General features: G+C 38.9%; 1 protein-coding gene across 1 annotated transcript in view; it reads right to left on the reverse strand.

The window, feature by feature from the left end:
* The window catches only part of Pkn (serine/threonine-protein kinase N), a 718,384-nt gene that overhangs the window by 44,597 nt on the left and 651,777 nt on the right, over nucleotides 1-22,010 (reverse strand). The window contains exon 20 of the mRNA XM_090368665.1: nucleotides 17,895-17,954. Coding sequence (XP_090224791.1) covers nucleotides 17,895-17,954 — 60 coding nt within the window. The remainder of the gene's footprint in view (nucleotides 1-17,894; nucleotides 17,955-22,010) is intronic.

The raw sequence follows: 22,010 nt of genomic DNA on the forward strand, positions 1-22,010 counted from the left end.
AGGTTCCTACACATGGCAGGGTAATCCTGGGGAGGTTTGTCATGTCAGGTTTCTGTCAGGGTGCAGAATACTGCTATCCTGACAGTTTTTAAGTCATCGTCTGGGCGTGGTGGGAAACTTGGGCAATTTTACTATTGATTATTGTTTAATTGCTGGGGGGCTGAATTGCCATTCTTTGCATTGCTCTGCGCATTTCGAATACTTTCTGTGTGAAAGATGTAAAAGCTTTATAATTTTGCTCTTCTATGATGAACAGATGTTCTCCCCCTGGGAAGGGGACCAATCTGTGCTATTAGCTCTGTTCTGGGGATGTCATATATTATACATTCATATAGAATGTGTGCCCAGTCTTCACTTTCGCCACAGGTGCAGTTTGGGTCATCGGTCAGGCTTAAGGAGGTTAGTTTCGCCTTTAGGGAGCCGTGACCTGTCAATATAAATGTTGTAAAAAGTCCAGGGGCATACCACTTAGGTGGGTTTGGGCTAGCCATTGACACCCGTGGCAGAAACCGTTTGGTAACCAGACCTCTGGTTTCCTGCTCCCACTTTGTTTGCCATAGCTCGTGGAGCTTTGTGGCTATTCTTTTTCTTTCATCATTGAAGGTTGGCTGTGTCAAGGGCTACCTCCAGAAATTCTGTGAGTATGCCCTTTTTAAATCTATAATATAAGCCTCTTTTGGCTACTTCCAGGTAAAGTGGCAGAGTTCCGGCCAGCAACTGTAGTGCAGGTGTGCTTACTGGCGACGTGCTTACTGTGCGACATGCTCTGGTAACGGTGAGTAGTATTGTCCTTTGTATCGATTCTAATTTATTCCTATTTCTTACTATGGCCGAGCGGATGAACCACGCACCGGCTCCATAGGTGATAACAGGTAGGAACATTGCACGGTATATGATTGCGAGGGTCTTTCTTTTGAGTCCCCAGTCTGCTCGACTAATCCTGGCAATCATGCCTGCATAATTTCTCACTTTCTTCGCCAAGTAGATAAAATGGAGGTAAAAAGTTAATTTTGAATCAAAGACCACTCGACGATATTTTAGTTCTGTTATCATTTTTATAGTGGTTGTGTTAATTTTGATTTGTGGACGTCTTCTTATGTCCAAATTGCCTTTTAGAAGTATTTGTTTGGTTTTTTCAGGCGATATTTTGAGCATGTGCATTTGTGCCCACTCCTGCAGCTGCAAGAGGGCGGCATTTGATCTTTGCTCTACAACCACTCCTGAGTTACCTTTTACAAGGAAAATCATGTCATCTGCAAAGGCCAGGCTTTCCACAGGGCCCAGATCCAAGGCCAGGGATTTGTCCAGAACAATGTTCCAAAAGAAAGGGCCAAGGATTGAACCCTGCGGGCAGCCTTTATTCACAGGGTGTGTCAATTCCTGGAACCTTGTGCGTACTGAGACACTTCTGTCTGTAAGCTAGCTGTTTATTACCTTATAGGGGTTTTGTGGGGCATTTGCGTGGCTAAGTCTCCTAAGGACACTAGGCCACCAGAGTGAGTCAAATGCCTGAGCAAAGTCAATGGAAATTGCCAGCATATATTTCTCCTCTGTGTTTTTAACTGTTGTCAGTAGGTGGTGCATGGCATCCTCCGCAGAATTGCCCTGCTTAAAACTGTACTGATTGTTGGAATGCAAACCTGCTTCTGTGTAATATTGAGCTAATCTGCTATATATTAGTCTTTCATATATTTTCCCTAGTACAGGGAGCAGGGCTATTGGTCTATATGATTTGGGATCAGTAGGGAGTTTTTCAGGGTTTTTGAGGAATAATCTTAACACAGCTATTAATTTATGTGGCTATTTCCCCTAATTTTTTGATAATCTCAACCTCTAAGAGGTCAAAACCTGGGTATTTATTGTTTTTGGTTTTAGACAGTGCTATTTCTAAGTCTTGTATAGTGAACAGAGGTTCAATATTAGCATTGTCATATTCAGTGTTTTCTTTTATAATGTCTAGCTGGGTGGGGGAATGATTTCCAGTTTCAGTCTGAATGATACTGTCTAGGATGTTATTTACAGAATCCACCCAACACAGGGTGGGGTTCCATCTGGTTTGACAGTAGTTTCTAAGATATCTCCTCTTGGCAGCTTGTTGGTCACTATTCTGTAGGCAACTCCGCAGGGGTTATTGTTTCCAGTAGTTCCCACCAAGTGCCTCCAGCATTCCTTTTTCTAGTCTCTTATGAGGGCTGTATACTGATTCCTGAGAGTTCTATAAGAATCTCTCAGTGCATCCACCTCACTTTGTGGCCAAGATGCTCTAGCTCTTTGAAAATGTCTCCTCGCTTGGTTATTTTGTATAATAGCGAGACTTCCACCTGCATTCATTTTACTAATTCCTCTAAGAGCTTTATAAACCTACATCAGGTCACCTCTGGTAGCCTGGTAGCCAAGTTCTGTAGCCCACATAATCGGAGTCTTTCCTCATACAGTAGTTCTGCTGATCTCACCAATCGAGTTACCTGTCTTTGGACCCTTTCAAGAAGCTCAATGTCTTTTTTCAGATGACATCTTCATACTTGAGCACAGTATTCCAAATGTGGTCTTACAATTGCCTTATACAGTGGGATTATGACCTCCCTACTCTACAGGATAATGTTCGAAAAATCATCGATGGAACACCACGGGCTTTCCTGACTGCCTGTTTATATTGTTCAGAAAACTTCATATCTGTCCATATTGTAACTCCCATATCCTTCTACTCCTCCACTGTTTTTAATTCGGTCCCACTAAGTGTATAATTTATTTGTGGGTTGCTATTCCTCAAGTGTAAGACCTTGCATTCAATTATAGCTTCCACTTCTCTGACCATCTTTGAAGTCTTTCAAAGTCACATCCTAAAGGAGCGCAGTTTGGCACTGATCATTAATAACCCTGCCACTCTTTATATCATCTGCAAATTTTGTCATCATGCCTTCTATCCCTTTGTCAATGTCATTTATGAAAATGAAATACAACACTAGTCCAAGAACAGATCCTTCAGGGACCCCACTCCTGATGTTACACCAATCTGAAAAGTATCCATTAATACCACCAGGGGCTCACATCTGGTGAGTATGGGCTTGGCACACCCAGGGTCCTGAGCTGGATATCATCATTCTTCTCTTTCTTGGTAATTCCTTTCTACTTCTCTCTCTCTCAGGGCCCCTGGAGCAATATGGCCTTAGTTGCTAATGCTCCTAAAAAAAAAAAAAAAAAAAAAAAAAATCTCTCTCAGGGTAATAGGGAATTATTTTTTTTTTTTTTTGGCCAGTGCAGCATAAGCCTCAGGCTTCCTTGCACCATATGGCTAATAATAATATCACAACCTTCTGCCCTGCAGCCACCCAGCAATCCATCTTAGAATACTACCAGTAATCCGAACCTTCAAGTTTATACAGTAACCTCTGCTGAGGGACTAAAAGTCAAATGCTTTTCTAAAATCCAAATAAACTATGTTGAAATTGTTATCTAAATCCAGCTCAGGAGTAACTGTCTCAAAATAGCGTACAGAGTTAAACATGATTTTTCCTTAAACAGCCATGTTGTGTGCCCTTCAGAATGCCATACCTATCTGAATATCCCTGGATTGTAGTCTTAATCATTTCTTGACTGTGATTTTGTAAGATTTTTCCTACCACTGAAGTCAGACTAACCGGACTTTAGTTAACTACAGTTCAATCTTAGAACCGCTTTTATGTATTGGCGATACACTGGCACTTCTCCAACCAAAGGAATCTCACCTGAATCCAAAGATTTCCTCATAATTAACCCCAATGATTCAATACACTCCCTCACACTCTCTCTCAAAACTACATGGTATATGCCATCAACTCCGGGAGCTATACTTTTACCTTTATGTTCAAAAGTTTTTTTATAATAAGCAATCATCTGTAATTATGACATCACTAATTTCATATGGCTCCACCTCACTTGCACAGCCTCTTCTCAGCATGAAGGGTCTTTTGTCAGTAAAGGCTGATACAAAGTGCCTATTCAATTCACCTGTAACATCAGCTGGGTTGTCTAAGACTTTTCCACACCCAGTGCACAAGGGTCTAATCTGATTGGCTTTCTTCTTTGTTGTATTCACATGCATGAAAAATTCCATGTCCCCATTCTTTGCTCTCGTAGCTAATGTTTTCTCGTATGCAGCCTTGGCCACCCTGACATTATTTGTGTTACTATTACATAAATACATACATATAATAACAGCTTCATCACTCCTGACATTACTGGAGAATCTTCTATAATTTACTACCCTGACACACCCCCTGAGTTATTTTGGTTTGTATCCCAAGATTATCTTCCCCCCCTCACGTGAAACACTGCTACCCTCAGAATATCTTATCAATATTGGCTGTTGTGGCAACAACCAAGAATTCATGAGGTGAGTGTGAAGTGTTAAGCAATACTTTTATCCATATCATCAGATAAATGCAGACCTAAATCATATGCGGATGACCTGGTAATATCAGTTGAAGGCTCTTCAGGGCTACCAATTGAACAACGATCTAATGAAATAATAAAAGATCCGAATGCTTGGTGTAACTTCTATTAATTAACAATATCCAAGTCAAAAACAAAAATAAAGTATTGCTAAAGGGAAACCTATCTGTTCATAAAGAACCTAATGCCCTGAATAGTTGTGAACGTTTTAAGTCTGTGAAGAATATTAAATATTCTTCTTGGAGTCTTCATTGACAGAGGTCTTAGATTTGACACCCATATCAATTTTCTATCTGAAAAGTTGCAAAATCTGTTAACATGATACCAATAATTACTAGGAAGGAATGGGGTATTAGAGGTAGGGCACTAACTATTGTTTCTTATGGTATATCAGCTTGGATAGACTGAGTTAATCATAAAAAATATATAAGAAAACTGTATTCCATTCAGAAGATGATGCTCCTGAAGCTGGATTTAGCTTGTAGAACTGTCTCCACTGATGCACTACAGATTGTCACAAGGAAAATGCCAATTGACCTCTTTTTGATTTACAGAGTAATGACTTTCAACATTCGGCATGGTACTCCTTTTATTATTCGTGATATTGAGTTGGATTTGGCTAATGATTCCAAGAATGAGGCCAAACGAATCTTAGATATTTTAATGACTCTTTGGAATCATAAATGGGCTAACTCAAATAAAGGTGAAATAACTTGCAGGTTCTTTCCCTCTGTTGTTGATGTTCTGCCAGAAAAAGGGTTTGTGCCTAATCTACAAATTATGTTTTTATTAACCAGTCATGGCTCATTTTTAGCAAAGCTGAATCAGCTGGGTGTTTTGGAAAGGTTGTAGTGTCACTGCACGGCTCTGGAGACAGGATGTCAGGTTTTATATTATTGTCCTGAGTACTTGGATCTCAGAAATAAATTTTTATTTGCTAGTCCCAATCTTGTTCACCTGACTGAGTGCAATGAGGCTCAATTAATTAAGACTGAGAAAGATTTCCAGGCATTTCAAAAATTATTCCAGAGAAGATTAGTTTTGCTTGAACTTGAGGAAAGAACAGTAGAAGGCTTATAGACTATTGACATGAATTCTGTGTAACAGTTAAGGATGTCACATGTCTCACTATGCCATGTGCTTGTCCTGTGGTTCCTTGTGCCACAATTTATATTTCTGTATATCGTATGAATGTGTATATTATCTGTATATAATATATATGTATGTACACAGCAGAGTTGCCAGTTTATGGCTAGGGACCACCTGCTAATAATAATAAAAAAGAAATGAAATGTCTCCAATTAACTAGGTAACCCAAGTTTTCCCAAACCACCAACCCTTGTATGCCCAAGGGCTCATGGCATGGCTCCCTGAATGCATGCAAAGTTGTGCCAACTAGGGCTCACCAAGGGTCACAAATGTACCTGTGGAGCTGATGAGAATTGGGCATGTGTCCTTTACGACTGCCCCAACTACCATTCCAAGTTGTAAACTCATGTAAGCAAAAAATACCAAATTCTACATTCAAACAAACAAGATTGGACCACCAATAAAAATGCAGAGATGAGCAATTACTCATCTCTGTGAAATGTATTACCAAGCCTTCTGTGAGTTTGCTCAGTTTTTCACACTAGGAGAAGCAACCATGCTATGTCAACACACTGTGATTCCCCCCCCCCACCCAACCCAACTTATACCAGAATGCCTACACTGAAAGGAAAGGACACAATTTATGGGATACCTGGTTCCTGGGTAACATAATACTGTCACGACTCTCTCTAATGGACGAACCCACAGCTTGGCAGGTATATAGGCATGCTGCATTCACCTAGACAGTAATTCAATGTCAGTATGGATAAACGTCGTGAGTTAACCGACTTTTGAAAGAGGGATGATAGTGGGTGCCCGATGCATGCGTCACTCTATCACAGAGATAGTACAGAAATTACACTATCCCCATTCAACAGCATCAAGAGTGTATCAGGAATACAGCTTTTCCGGAATAACATCTCATTATGGACAGCGCTTTGGGTGGAGAAAGGTGGTGGTGGATGAACGTCACCATCAACGCCTATCTTGTATTGTTTCAGCTAACTGGAGAGTGACAATGGCACAAATCACTGCTGACTTCAACGAGGGAGGTGCCAGGAACATCTCCACCAAGACCATCAGGTGATCATTAGACGCAATAGGTTATGGGAGCCGCCGACATACCAGAGTCCAATTGCTAACACCACAACACAGGACTTTATGCCTCAACTTGGCATTGGCACTGGACCTTGGATGATTGGAATGGGTCTCCTGGTCTGATGAGTCCTGTTTCCATTTATTTCAAGCAGATAGGAGGATATCTGGCAGAAAACACACGAATCTATGCACCTGTCATGTCATGTCAACAAGGAACTGTTCAGATAGGTGGATGGTCTGGGGCGTGAGACCTCTGAGGCATACCAGAGGTCTCAATTGGCGCCTCCGTAGCCAGGTGGGAAGGAGCAGCAGTGCGTAGCACACGCTTCTTGATTAGACCGGGGTTCGAGCCCGTCACCACCAAATACGGAGGATGCGGAAAGGTTAAGGAATGACCACCGCATATCCTGGAGCAATATGGCCTTAGTTGCTAATGCTCCTAAAAACCAAACAACAACAACAACAGGTCTCAATTGACACACGTTGAGACCTCTGGTACGTCTATACACATCTCTAAACAGTCCAGGTTATGTGTTCATCCTTGCAGACCATCTGCATCCCTTCATGGTCATTGTGCACACACAGGGCAATGGACTCTTTTAGCAGGACAATGCATCTCCCCACAGAGCCATGGTGACTAGAATATGGTTCGAAGAGCATTTTGTAAATGTTACCGCCATGGAATGGTCTCCCGTTCAATGGACATGAACACTGTAGAGCATCTTTGGGATGCTGTAGAAAGGTCCATTCAAGCTCTGGATCCTCCACCCAGGAATATGACGGAATTATGGACAGCGGTACAGCAAGAATGGATGGAAATACCTGTGGAACGCTTTCGTGAACTAATGGATTCAATGCTTCGCCGTGTGACTTTCACCCTATCAGGGTGAAAGGTGGGCTTGCCCATTACTAGGTAGGTATCCCATGATTTCCACTCAGTGTAGACAACCCCAAATCAGAATGACTTGTTGGAATGTGTTTCCTACTCAGAATGTATGTGAGACATTTTTAATGTTATTAGCATCATGTATGTATATTATATTTATGTCCCTTTGTTTCATTTATACGTATGTTTATTATGAATGAGTATATGTTATTAAATGAATGGATAAAATTTATGTGTATAAGTGGGCTTACTTGAGTTTGTGGCATAAATGTCTTAATATATTCTGGTTACATGTGTGTATGTCCTCCTGTGGCTGGTGGACTTGGCTATATACAAAGGATTGCAAGTATAATTGTGTAAAGGTACTAAGTCTGTACATCGGTCAACCCTGGTTGACCGATGTACAGACTCCATCTTCTAATATTCTGGTAATATTATTTGGATAATTGCAAGATGTTACCATGCACAGCAGGGGGACACAAAAGACCAAGGCACAGAGGACCACTAAGGATATACATCATATCACAGAGTGATTAGTGTGGGATGATAGATGATAGTCAGTTCTTGTTCAGCTCTCCACAGAGTAGCAAAGGTTTCTCTCTTGGAAAAGTGTTAGGTGAAGGAAAGCTGATTATTTCAAATCATCCCAAGAACTTCATGATGTTGGACTCTGTGATGGGTGGGCATCCTGGAGAATAATGACACTGATCTGCTTTTTATAAATGAAAGTTATTTGAGTAGACTCAGATGATAAAGTTCTAGGATGATGGCTTTAAGATATACAGTTCTCTATGATCTGTACAAAGGCATTCTTGGAGATTCTCAGACATAACTATCCCGTGTGGTGATGAATATCTTGGGGTCATCTACATAGAAGACAAAGTCTTTGTACAGAGATAGGAAGAGATCAATTGCTGCTGTAAAGAGAATAGCAGAAAGACCATCACATGGTACCCCACTATTCAGGGTAAAGTTGTGGAAGCTTCGACCATGAGGCCAAATGGATTTTCTCTGAAGATGTTTAGGTTGGGGGAAAGTGAGGCAGAAATAATTCTCCAGAATGTTAAGGACACGAATGAAAAGTTTGTCAAAAGCTGCTTTAATATTGAGGAATATTAATCAATTTGGCCTTTACTGTTCTGTGTTTTTTGGATCCTATCAAAGGTCTCGTGAGCAGATTTGGTAACTGTCAATCTATTTTTCAAGGTTGAAAGTTGATAATTTGGCCAGTGGCTAAAACAGCGATTGCTAAGGTGTCTCAAGATTGATTTTTCAAATATTTTTAACAGATAACATCTAATGAAATTGGTCAGTAATCTTTATGACTTTGGTCCAGGGATGCCAACTGACTACAGAATTATGTAAGTTTGGAGGAGTAGATCAGTGAAAAATGGGACTGCATATTTTGAGAATGAACAATGGAAATCCTTCAGATTCTAAAGTTGCTCTACTGGGTAGATTATTGTTAGCATGGTTTAGATGTTGTTTTGAGTGAGTAATTCTGGACATACTAGGTCTGATTCAGCCAAAGAGAAAGTGACATTATGGCATTGAGAACTACATGAAGACATTCATTATATGATGAAGAAAGTCAGGCAAGAACTACTAATCACTGCAAATCACCAAGTCGGTGTGTTTCAGAAATATCAATTTGTAATTTTTTTGTGAAAATCAAAATACGAGATATGTGACTTACACTAGCAGCATACCATCATATAAGATCTAAAGTAGTCTTCGTGATTTAATTTGATAATAAATAATAAAAAAATAGATCAAATGTATTTGTCAAAGATATTTGAGAATGTGTGTTACAGTATAGTAAAAGCCTTCTTAACCGACTTCTCTCCTTCCTGTAGGTATTAGTAAAGGCATGTGATGCAAGAAAGCAAGCTTATGCAGCATCAGCCAAAAAAAAAAAAAAAAAAAAAACCCATTTCACACATCCATTTCCTCTAAAAGTTTGTCCAGTTCCTCCTTGAATTTATCTAAGCTATCAATTTCCACAACAACAACAGAAGTTTGTAATTTATACCCCCTCATGTCCATAATCTGAGCAAGAGGAAGAATTCCATCAGAACTGAGCCTGCTCAACCCACTGAGGGCCTTATACACATCAATCAGATCAACTCGCAGGTGCCTAGTTACCAGATGCTGCAATTTGCAGAACTTAAGTCTTTCTTGGCAAGACCAACCACTCTTTCGTTCCCTTCACCAATCTTGTTGCCCTTCTTTGTACTCGCTCAAGCAACTCTACATTCTTCCGAAAATGAGGCCTCCAGACCTATACGCAGTACTCAACTCAAGGTGTGACCTGATCATTGTCTTTTACAAAGGGATAATCACCTTTTCCCTACTAGCAAAATTCCTGTATATAACATTGACAATACCCCATGACCTGCTCTCGCAGCCTGTCTGCACTACTCAGAAAATTTCATATTTGACCATACATATACTCCCAGTTCTTTTTTATTTTCTACCACCCTAAGTGTAGTACCACACAGTTGGCACATTTCTCTGGGGTTACTTCTACCCATATGCAGTACTTTGCATTTTTCAATGTTAAACTTCAGTTGCCACGTCTGAGCCCATCTGCCCAAATTTTCTAGGTCCTGTTGTAGTAGCACACTGCCATTATTGTCATTAACAACCCTTCCAACCTTTGTATCATCTATGAACTTCGACATTAAGCCTGATATACCTTCATCAATATGATTGATACATAAACAAAACGACAGTGGGCCCAACACCGAACCCTGGGGGTCTCTACTAATAACATTAAGAGCAGTGTCCATTGATTACCACTCTCTGTCTTCTCCCACTCAAGCACCCTTTTATCCATTGTAGCAACTTACCCTTGATACCTTACTGCTTCCATTTGTACGGTAGTTTTCCATGCACAACAATGTCAAAAGCTTTCCTGAAATCTAAGTATATATCAAAATTATTTTTTGCATCCAGTTCCTTTGTAACCACATCATAGTATCCAATCAAATTTGTCAGACAAGACTTTTCCTCAACAAACCCATGCTGTGTCTGAATTATTACTGCAGTCTTGTCGAGATGATCCTGCAATGCATCTTTTGTATTGGTCCAGTATGCTTGCAACCAGTAGGATAGTGTAGTGTGCCTACAGCTTCACTCTTGTGCATTTTTCCAAACCATGCTTGTACCAGCAAAATTATTTGTTGATTATTTAATTAGATTACTAATTGTAATTAGTTAGTAATCTTAATTAAATTTATATAAATTAATGAAATATGGATGAGAAAAGAAAAAGTTGTTTCTATAAAAACTAAGTTGGATGCTCTGGAAAGACTCGATAAAGGTGGGTCTCTAAACAAAAGTGCTGTTGAATTAGGTGTGGATGAGACAACTGTAAAAATATCAAAAAAGCCTAGAAGGATTCTGCATTTAGTTTGTTTCATAAGTTCTCACTCCAATTTAAAAAAACAAAATTAAATAAAGTAAACAATGCATTATGGCCATGGTTTATGCAAGAAAGATAACAAAGAACCCTAATTAGTGGATAAATAAAAGCAGCATTAAAGAAAAGGCCTTGGTCTTACATCCAAAGATTGATGAAAAAACAAAGTTTTATAACAAGTGTTACATGGCATGAATGCATTGGAAAAAAATAACAGTATTCATTTATATCATTAGCAGGAGCAGGGAGAGATTATCTGCTGATCAGCCTACTATGCAAAAAATTATAGATTTAAGGTAACAACAGAGAAGAACTCTCTAATTTTTCTAGGATTTTACCTAGAAAAATGATGGCAAAAAAAGCCTGCAGTACCAAGACAAAAATTCCAAAGAGAACCACAGTAGCTGTTTGCAGAAATGCAGCTGGCACTCACAAATTTAAGCATTTTATTGTTGGTAAATCAACTAATTCTACAGCTTTCAGTGCCATCTTTTCCATTAGGCACTGTGGCTCTGAAAAAAAAAAAAAAAAAAAAAAAAAGTGCCTGAAACAATACAATTCAAATAGAACTCAACTATTTTATTCCAACAATAAAATTCTACAAACTAATTTTTAAATATAGATTTCTAAGATAAATTCTTTCTTCAGCATTAAGTAAGTTAGTACTAGAATAAGTTTGTCCTTCTAGCACTAGAATAGAATAAGGATGAAATAACTTCAATACCAAATTCCTTTAAAAACAAAAAAATCCGATTTAATACATGTGTATTTTAATGTTTGTAATAATGTAATGAGGCCTTGGAATGAAGAGTACTTAGGGCCTAGGAAGATCAACAGACAGCCCAGACAGTTTTTAAAAATATAAATTGTTCACCTTTACCAGTTTATTACCACTCACAAAAATCAGTATGGATGGACTAAATTATTGAAAGAATGGTGTTTTTCATGATTTTTTTACCTTCTGTAGAGAAAACACTTGAAAATAAACTTACCTGAAAAGGTATTCATTGTGAGTAATTTAAAGAAGGGGACATAATGACTATGTTGTTTTTATCACCAAATGTAATGTCCTTGATCTAGCAGATGGACTAAGGGGTTTCAGAATGTCTAAAGAGATGACAGAAAAAGCTTTTAAATTCAATTTTGGAAAAAGGTAAAAGAGATGAATATAGGTCTCACAGAATCATTATAAAAGGGATCACCATTAAAGAAGTTTAAAATATAGCACTAGCATATAAAAAAATTCCAAATTAAGCATTTACTAAATCTTGGAGAAAATGTTGGCCAGAGGTTGACAATTCTAACTCTGAACTGCAAGAATATAATGAAGAACATAGTTTATTAACTGATTTCAAGTAAACTGAATATTGTTTCAAAGATTTGCAGCAAGAAAACACAACAATGGATTCAATAATGTTTTCCAACAAATGTTTTCTTTTTCCAACAAATTGTCACCAATTTGTTGGAAAACAAAATTATGGATGATGCAGAAATCATACACCATGTGTATGATTTTTGTATCAGAAAGAGATGGATCTAAATATGAAGAGGAGACTATGTTGTTGTTGTTGTGGTGTTTTCTGATGCAAGGGCAACTTAGAAGAGGTGACTAAATCAAATCCAGGGCCAAAAAGCAAAAATTTCTCATGCAGCAGCCAAAAACAAACTAGGTATAGCTTTACATTTTACTGAACAACAAGCTTGATTGAACAGTAAACAATGTGAAATTTATTTAAAAAAAAAAAAAAAAAAATGCAGGGACTACATGTTGCAAAACATCACATTTTGTTACCTAAGCAGATGAAAATTGCTAATTTTATGTCAAGGGGTTTTAAGTGAAAATAATGTTCTTAAAGTTTATACATACTTTTTTTTTTTTTTTTTTTTGATTAACCAACCAATCATGGTAATCATGATGGTTAAGAGGTCTTCTACTGTCTATGATTTTACAATTTATATACTTCTAAGACTTATGCAAAGTAATCATTTTACTTTATCTGGAGGTATGCTGTTTTTTAAACCAAATGATATTACTTCAATTTTTCTGTAAAAAGAATCAAGGAATAGTTGCACCCCCCCCCCCCAGGTTTGGCTTTGATCACATATAAATTATATGTATACAATATTATAATATCCTGATTTACAATGTCAGTTAGTCATTCTGGTTAACATCAGACAATTCCTTACTGAGACTTTTCAAATGGTATATGATTTATCTTTGTGGATTTAAAACTCAAAGCCAATATACTGTGAACAAGCATGTATTCAAAATATTATATATTAGAGGGAAGACAAGCATATATTCAAAAATACTATACATTAGAGGGAAGACCACTTCAAAAATAAGATGAAGAAAAAACACAAAAGTCATTCTTTCTCTTTACAATGTTACTTTCCTTCAATGCACTGAAATGTAAAATGTAAAGCTGGCTTTTCACTCCCAAGTAATAACACCTGCATAATGAACAAAAGTTAAGTACAGACAGTCACATCTGCAATCTTTGTTAGCATTCATTCCTTTGCAACAGCAACTCGGTAAAGTGCAACCTCAATATAATTGCAGGTGTTGAGGGATAACTTTAAATCGTAGGTGGTAGATGACTTTCATCAACTGGTGAAATACCACCACTTTGCTTATTGGAGGCTTTAAGTGGTGAAACCCATGTTTAGTCTCTAGAGCAAAGTTTCTGGCACCCCCCCCCCATACTTCTCCTTCAACCCATGCACGGTACTAAGTACTATAGGTTTTAATACCTTTCGTGTTTGGGGTTTTCACTTAAAAATATACCCATGTTAAAAGCAAAGCAGATTATAGCTGAAAATAATTTCACCCATTTCTTTTAAAATTTTTTAACATGAATATACCAATGACCAAAAGATGATGTATGGAGCAAGCATTTTTATATAATGCATATTTTATTTCATTTTGCACATGTTTTATTGTTTTTTCAGTTTAACTATTTTGCTGTCGGTGAACAAAGATGGGTTAAATGGTAAATGCACCATTACTGTTTTTTTTTTTTTTTTTTTTTTTTAGTAATGCTCTAATTTAAAATAAAAAAGTTAAACAGCAATGTATTTCATATACTTAAAAATGAAACTTAAAAATTGTCAATTTCTAAGACCATATTGCTCCGGGGATATGCAGTGGTCATTCCCTGACCTTTCCGCCGATCCCAGGTCTAATCAAGAAGAGTGTACTACGCACTGCTGCTCCTGCCCATCTGGCTACGGAGGACCAACTTAGCAGCCACTTAATCTAATGGCCAGTATAACTGAGTGTTCAAACATGACACTTCTGACTATTTGGTGTGCTACATATGCATTTTGAAGTGCAGATGATTTGAGGTGTCTGTATTGTGACCTTCTTTCATTTCAATATATAGTCTAGGACGAATCAAACCAACAACTGTGTTAGCATTTTGACTATGCTAGTGTTTTGGTTGGCAGAGTTATATTCAGCATTACAATTAGATCCTTAAAGGCACAAAGATCAATGAAGATACATTACTGAAGCCTAAAGCATATGCCCTGAGAATCTGGAAGTGTTTAAGAATTAAATGACAGAATATTTGAACATCACGAACATGAACTGAAATAACATATAAACAGTATTAGTCAAGATATATTTCGCCTATAATGCATTGCTTTTGGGACATCCTACATAATTAACAATTAACAGAAAATTTAAATAGAAAGGGTGCAAGAATATTTGCTGATGCTATCGAGGCAGTGTTAGGTGGGTCGGAAAACTGCTAGCTTGGGGGGAGACAAAGACCAATAGATTGACAGTAGCCACTGGCAGAGGTGAAAGAGATTCTTGCACTGCTTCTATTAGAATGAGCAGAAGCCTGAAAAACAAGATGCATGGTATTTCAGAGACTGCTGGGAGCCATTGCGGTACAAGTAAACACATGGGTTGTGTTAGGGTAGCTAAGAATAGAAACAGGTGCAGGTATACTTGCGTGTACACCAATGCTAGGAGTTTAGTAAATAAATTTGATGAATTTGAGGTATTGCTCAAAACATCGAAGGCAGATATTGTTGGGATATCAGAGACGTGGTGTCACACAGATATAAGGGATGCAGAACTGCAATTTGGGGAGTACAACGTCTACAGAAAGGATAGACAGGATAGGAAAGGAGGAGGGGTTATGCTATTAGTTAAGAAACACATAAAAACCAAGGAAGTGAAGCCAGTCGACATCGCTGGACAGTGCAGTGTGGAGTCAGTTTGGTGTGACATAAACATTGGGAGATCAAAATTGAGAGTAGGAGTGTGCTATAGGCCTAATGACTCTGATGAGTATAATAAGGAACTGTACAGGGAAATAGAGTGGGCCAGTAAATCAGAGTGTCTTATAATGGGAGATTTTAATTTCCCAGATATTGACTGGAATTTGGGGGCTGGTTACTCACACACTAGCAGGACTTTTGTGGATTTATTGGATGATTGTTTTCTACATCAGCATGTTCGGGAGGTAACTAGAGGGAGTAATAGTCTTGATTTGATTATCAGCAGTGATTCTTCATGCATTAAGAATCTGCAGATAAATGAACCACTAGGTGGCAGTGATCACAGTGTGCTGCAGTGGGATTTACTCAAAGAGGTAACTACCATTAGGGGTAAAGGGAAGGGTTATTGCTTCCGTAAAGGCGACTACGATGGACTGAGACAGTATTTAAATTCTATACAGTGGGACCAACTGATGATGTTACCAACAGCAAATTCAAAATGGGAAGCATTCAAAGAACTTATCTTGGAAGCTACTAGGCTTTACATACCAACTAAGAAATATTGTTCAAGGTTTAGGCCAAAATGGATGTCAGATGAACTAATGAGGCATATGGCAGAGAAGAAAAATGCATGGGATACATACAAATTAACACATGACACAGAAGCCTATGATAGATACAAGTTGATATGCAACCAAGTTACAAAGGAGGTTAGGCAGGCGAAGGCAGATTACGAGAAATCCTTGGCAAGGGATGCAAAGAAAAACAGCAAAGAGTTCTTTACTTATGTAAACTCTAGAAGGAAGGGGATGAATCAGATTGGTCCACTTGATATTGATGGGTCAAGTGTTGATGATCCTGCTCAGGTAGCTAACAAACTAAATGAATATTTTGCATCGACATTCACACATGAGGAGTTATTCAGCGAGGGGAATGCCAGAGGTGTATTCAACTCTAGCAGTAAGCTACAGAATCTTGAAATAACTGGGAGTAAAGTGGAGGAGAAACTGTTGAAGATAAACACAAGAAAGGCACCCGGGGTGGATGGGATCTATCCAGTTATATTAAAGGAGGCAGCAAAGGAAGTAAGCAAACCCTTAGCCATAATTATGAGAGCTTCCTTGGACTCAGGGGAGGTACCCATAGACTGGAAATGTGCAAATGTGACCCCAATTCACAAAGGAGGATCAAAGGCTGACACAAGTAATTATAGACCTGTGAGCTTAACTTCTGTTCCAGGAAAATTAATGGAGGCACTGGTTAAAGAAGCACTGCAGGATCATTTAGACAAGACTTCAGTTATAGCTCAGACACAGCATGGTTTTGTTAAGGGGAAGTCTTGCCTGACCAACATGATTGGATACTATGATGCAGTCACAAAAGAACTGGATGCAGGGAATAACTTTGATATTATATACTTGGATCTTAGAAAGGCTTTTGATACTGTTGCACATGGAAGACTGCTACACAAATTGGAGCAGTGTGACATTGGAGGCAAATTGCTGCTATGGATAAAGGGGTGGTTGAGGGGGAGAAGACAGAGAGTGGTAATCAATGGACAATGCTCATCGTGGACTGATGTTATTAGTGGAGTCCCTCAGGGCTCAGTGTTGGGTCCATTATTGTTTTCTGTATTTATAAATGATATTGATGATGGTATATCGGGCTTAATGTCCAAGTTTGCAGACGATACAAAGGTTGGCAGGGTTGTCAAGAACACTACTGACACTATGCTGCTGCAACAGGATCTGGAAAGGTTGAGCAGATGGGCTGAGAGGTGGCAAATGAAGTTTAACATTGACAAATGTAAAGTACTACACATGGGAAACAGCAACCCCAGAGCAACGTATCAACTCTGTGGTACTACACTGACAGTGGTAGAGAATGAAAGGGACTTGGGGGTGGTTGTGCAGGCAGATATGAAGTTCTCTGAGCAGTGCAGATGGGCTGCAAGAGTAGCTCATGGAGTATTGTCAATGATATACAGGAATTTTTCCAGCAGGGATAAGGAGGTGATTATTCCATTGTATAAGGCGATGGTCAGGCCACACCTAGAGTACTGTATACAGGTCTGGAGGCCTCATTTCAAGAAGGATGTAGAGCTGCTGGAACGAGTACAGAGAAGGGCAACAAGATTAGTGAATGGAACAAAGGGGTGCTCTTACGAAGAAAGGCTTAAGTTTTGCAAATTACAGTGTCTGGAGACTAGGCACCAGCGAGGTGATCTGATAGAGGTGTATAAAGCCTTGAATGGTTTAAGCATGCTCAATGCTGATGGGATTCTTCCTCTAGCTCAGAAAAATCACCTGAGAGGGCATAAATTCAAATTGAGGAAAGACAGATGTAGGATAGACGTGCAGAAATTTGCCTTTAGCCAGCGGGTGGTTGGTTGGTGGAACAGACTTCCATCCCATGTGGTGGAGGTTGATAGCCTAAATAAGTTTAAGGCTCAGCTGGACAGGTATTTTGAACGAACAGAGGGGTGAAGTGGAAGTGGTTTTTTTTTTTTTTTTTTTTGGCTGATGCTGCATAAGCTTGCTTTCTTGCATCAAATGCCTCTACTAATGCTAATGCTAATGCTAACAGGCAAATATAAATCACTTAAAATATATAAGAACACAATTTCAAGTATTTTTGTAAATGAGGATTCCTAAGTCAACAATATCATATCTTACCTTATTACCATTTCAACAATACACTAACATACTAAACTGACAGAGAATAACTTACCACAACAGGAATAAATGGTGGTTTTACTCTCCTCATTAGTAAATCATCCCAAAGAATATTCTAAAGAAAAATATCATAATTGATGAATTAAAAATGAGTATCCATTTTTTTAATAAAAAAAACAAAGGGGGGGGGAAATATTTGTATTTTATAAAAAAATTATAAATTTCTGCAATTAAACCAAATGATGTAACTAAAGCAGAATAAGAGGTCACAGTCCACAGGAGTTATGCTGAAGATATCCAACTGCAAATGGAAGTTTAAGAGCCTGTGAGAAAAATGGGATCAGGCTCTTGGCTTGTAAGGTATTTTTGCATAAAATATATTTTAATAATGTATTTTATGCACACAGACTGTGTCATAGTAGGGAATGTACACGTTGGAAGCAGGTACCCCCCCCTCCTTCCTCCGAGTACCATGTACAACACAACAACCTTCAATCACATTCCATGGGTATCCACATCTCATAAGTTTGGCCATGACCCATTTGATTTCTTCCTCCCTATCCTCCAAGGCGGAGCAGTGCAACCATGACTGTTCATTAAAGCCCTAACCACACTCTTCTTATGACCTCCAAGTCCGGCCATGGTGGAACATGCCTGGGAAACCAGGCATGGTATAACAGCCGAAGGAGCTGTAATTACAGATAAGGTAGAGGGTTTCTGGAACCGGAAGTGGCTGGAGAGCTTAAGGATTTGTACCTTGGGTGATCATAGCTTGAATAGAGATAAGGGTTGTAGGATTAATGCAATGTTTGAGACCGTTATCACGGATAGGGTTGAGCATTTTAAGGTCATACAGCCCCATGCCACTTCCGGTGCTGATATACGGGAAATGGAGTATGCACAGGTACCATAGTACATCCTGGGTCTGCTGGGAAGGCTTAGTGCTTTATAACGAATTGTTGATGTTTGATGTTTTTTTGGTTTTTAGGAGTATTAGCAACTAAGGCCATATTGCTCCGAGGATATGAGGTGGTCATTCCCTGACCTTTCTGCATCCTCAGTATTTGGTGGTCATGGGCTCGAACCCAGGTCTAATCAAGAAGTATGTGCTATGCACTGCTGCTCCAACCCACCTGGCTACAGAGGCTGCAATTGTTGATGCAGCACTACTTATGTTGAGGAAGGCAGCAGATGCTGCTGAAAGCTTCAGTAGTGCGGGTTTAACACTTTTAACGTATAGTATTTTTAAAAGTTTATATGATTTGATACGAATTCATATGATTTATGGAATTTTAAATTGTACAACATTTTACAGTCGATTTTACTTATTTATTTGAATTTGTAATTTTATTTAATTTATTTATGTTTATAAAGTTATAATTGATCAGTGTTGGCGACATCAATTATGAATAGATTTCCTGACCACAGAGGCCTTTTTAGCGGATCAAAGGGTGACACAAATAATTACAGACTTGTCAGTTTAACTTCTGTTCCAGGGAAATTAATGGAGGCACTGGTTAAAGAAGCACTGCAGGATCATCTAGACAAGACTTCAATTATAGCTCGGACACATCATGGGTTTGTTAAGGGGAAGTCTTGTCTGACCAATTTGATTGGATACTATAATGTAGTCACAAAGGAACTGGATGCAAAGAATAATTTTGACAACATATATTTGGATCTTAGAAAGGCTTTTGATACTGTTGCACAAATTGGAGCAGTGTGGCATTAGAGGCAAACTGCTGCTATGGATAAAGGGATGGTTGAGTGGGAGAAGACTGAGAGTGGTCACTGGACACTGCTCTTTGTGGAGTCCCCCAGGGTTCAGTGTTGGGTCCATTGTTGTTTTCTGTATTTATTAATGTTATTGATGATGGTATATGCTTAATGTCCAAGTTTGCAGACGATACAAAGGTCAGCAGGGTTGTTAATGACACTACTGACAGTACGCTGCTGCAACGAGATCTAGAAAAGTTGAGCAGATGGGCTGAGAGGTGACAACTGAAGTTTAACATTGACAAATGTAAAGTACTGTATTAGGAAGCAGTAATCCTAGAGTAACGTATCAACTGTGTAGTACTACACTGACAGTGGTAGAGAATGAAAAGGACCTGGGGGTAACTGTACAGTCACATATGAATTTTTCTGAGCGGTGCAGACAGGCTGCAAGAGTAGCTCATGGTGTCTTGTTAATGATATAGAGGAATTTTGATAGCAGGTATTGTATTGTTGTTGTATTGTTGTATTGGGGTTTTTTGGCACAAGGGCCTCTTGGGCCATATTGTGCCTATTCAGGATTTGTTTGTCACTTTGATCACAGTCTATCATACAGATTTATGTGCTTCAAATAAGTAAACAGTTCCTCGAAATTTGCTTCATTGCCAAGAATATCAAATAACGTTAATGGTTCCTTTAAGTTGGACAGGGAGCTAAAGCTTGATTTTCTGACTGTTGAAAGTTGGGGACATTCTATGAGGATGTGTTTTATTGTGAGCTGCGACTGACAGAAGAAACACTGAGGAGGATTCTCTCCCATAAGCAAAAACAGGTGAGTTGGGTGCGAATGGCCGATGCGGAGCCTTGCTAGAATCACTTCTTGTCGCCTGCTTCTCCTGGAACTAGATGTCCACAGTTGTGGCTCTTTTTTTATCTGCAGTAATTTATTATTGGTTTGAGTTTTCCAAAGGAGAGACCATTGTTTCCTGCATGTTGTTTTAATGACAGATTTGTGATCGGTGTAGGGAACTTTTATTTGTCTGGAAGATCCAGCGTCGGGATGCTTTGCAGCAGCATCCGCATGTTCATTGCCTGAGATGCCAACATGACCAGGGATCCAGCAGAAGGTAACCTTCTGATTGACTGTTTCATTGTGAAATAACTTAGATCGGATCTCTTTAAGAATGGGGTGAGAGGGACAAAAAGTAGATTGAATGGCAGTGATAGCGCTTAAGGAGTCTGAATATATCAAGGATTCCTTGATATGGTACTTGTTTATATTATCTAGAGCCAGTTTTATTGCGAATAATTCTGCAGTATAAATACTGCATTCAGTGGGAAGAGAAACAGCTACTGAGAAGTTGGAGGAGACTGCTGCAGCACCTACAGCTGTATCCGTTTTGGAGCCATCAGTATAGATATGTACTTTTGCTGAGTTTTCCAAGGAATGCGATTTATGGAGCTGTTCAAAATTTGTATTAGCCAGGGATGTCTTCCCCCATCTTAAAAAGAAATTGTCACAGAGAGGTACGAATTCAGTCCAGGGAGGTTCGGGAGTACCACGGTCTTGGAAGACATTTTGAAAATTAATGTTCCAACTGATCATGAGCTCTTGCAGTCGAAGCCCTGCTGGGCGATTCTCATTAGGTTTATTTTGATATAGCATGGTGTATTTAGGGTCGAACAAGTGCTGCCAGCTAGGATGTGATGGAATACTCTTAATCTTTAGTGCATAGTTACATAATAAGGATTTTCTCCTTAGGTGCAGTGGAGGTTCATTTGCCTCAATATACAGGCTATGGATCGGAGATGTTCTAAAGGCTCCCACAGCTATCCTAAGGGCACTATGCTGTATGGTGTTCAGTCGTAATAGGGAACTGTTCCTAGCGGAGTCATAGACAGGTGATCCATAATCTAAGCGTGATCTTATTAAAGCTCTATAGAGATGGAGAAGAGAGCTTCTGTCAGCACCCCAGGACATGGCGGAAACGGCTCTTAGGATGTTCAGTTTTTTAAGACACGTGGTTCGAAGGTAAGATATATGGGAAGCAAAATTAAGTTTATTATCTAAATGTAGCCCCAACAGACGAAAATTGTTAGTGACAGGTATCAGGCTGTTTTTTAAAAATATTTCTGGATCCGGGTGGAGTTTTCGTTTTTTACAAAAGTGAATTGCAGTGGATTTTTTTTCGGCTAAAGAATAACCATTCCGCAGTGCCCATGATTCTATTTTAGCTATGGAAATTTGAAGTTGTCTTTCAATGATGTTCATAGTTTGGGATTGACAGGAGATAATGAGGTCATCGGCAAACATATAGGATTCTACTGTATTTGGTACTTCCCGTGTCATGTTTGTAATTCTTACTGCAAATAATGTTGGACTTAGAATAGAACCCTGCGGTACACCCTCCTCTTGTTCAAATGATTTGGATAAATTGTTCATATACCTTACCTG

Source organism: Mastigoproctus giganteus, chromosome 2 (genome assembly GCF_048544385.1).
Source record: "Mastigoproctus giganteus isolate SK-2022 chromosome 2, ASM4854438v1, whole genome shotgun sequence".
NCBI classification, from domain to species: Eukaryota; Metazoa; Arthropoda; class Arachnida; order Uropygi; family Thelyphonidae; genus Mastigoproctus; species Mastigoproctus giganteus.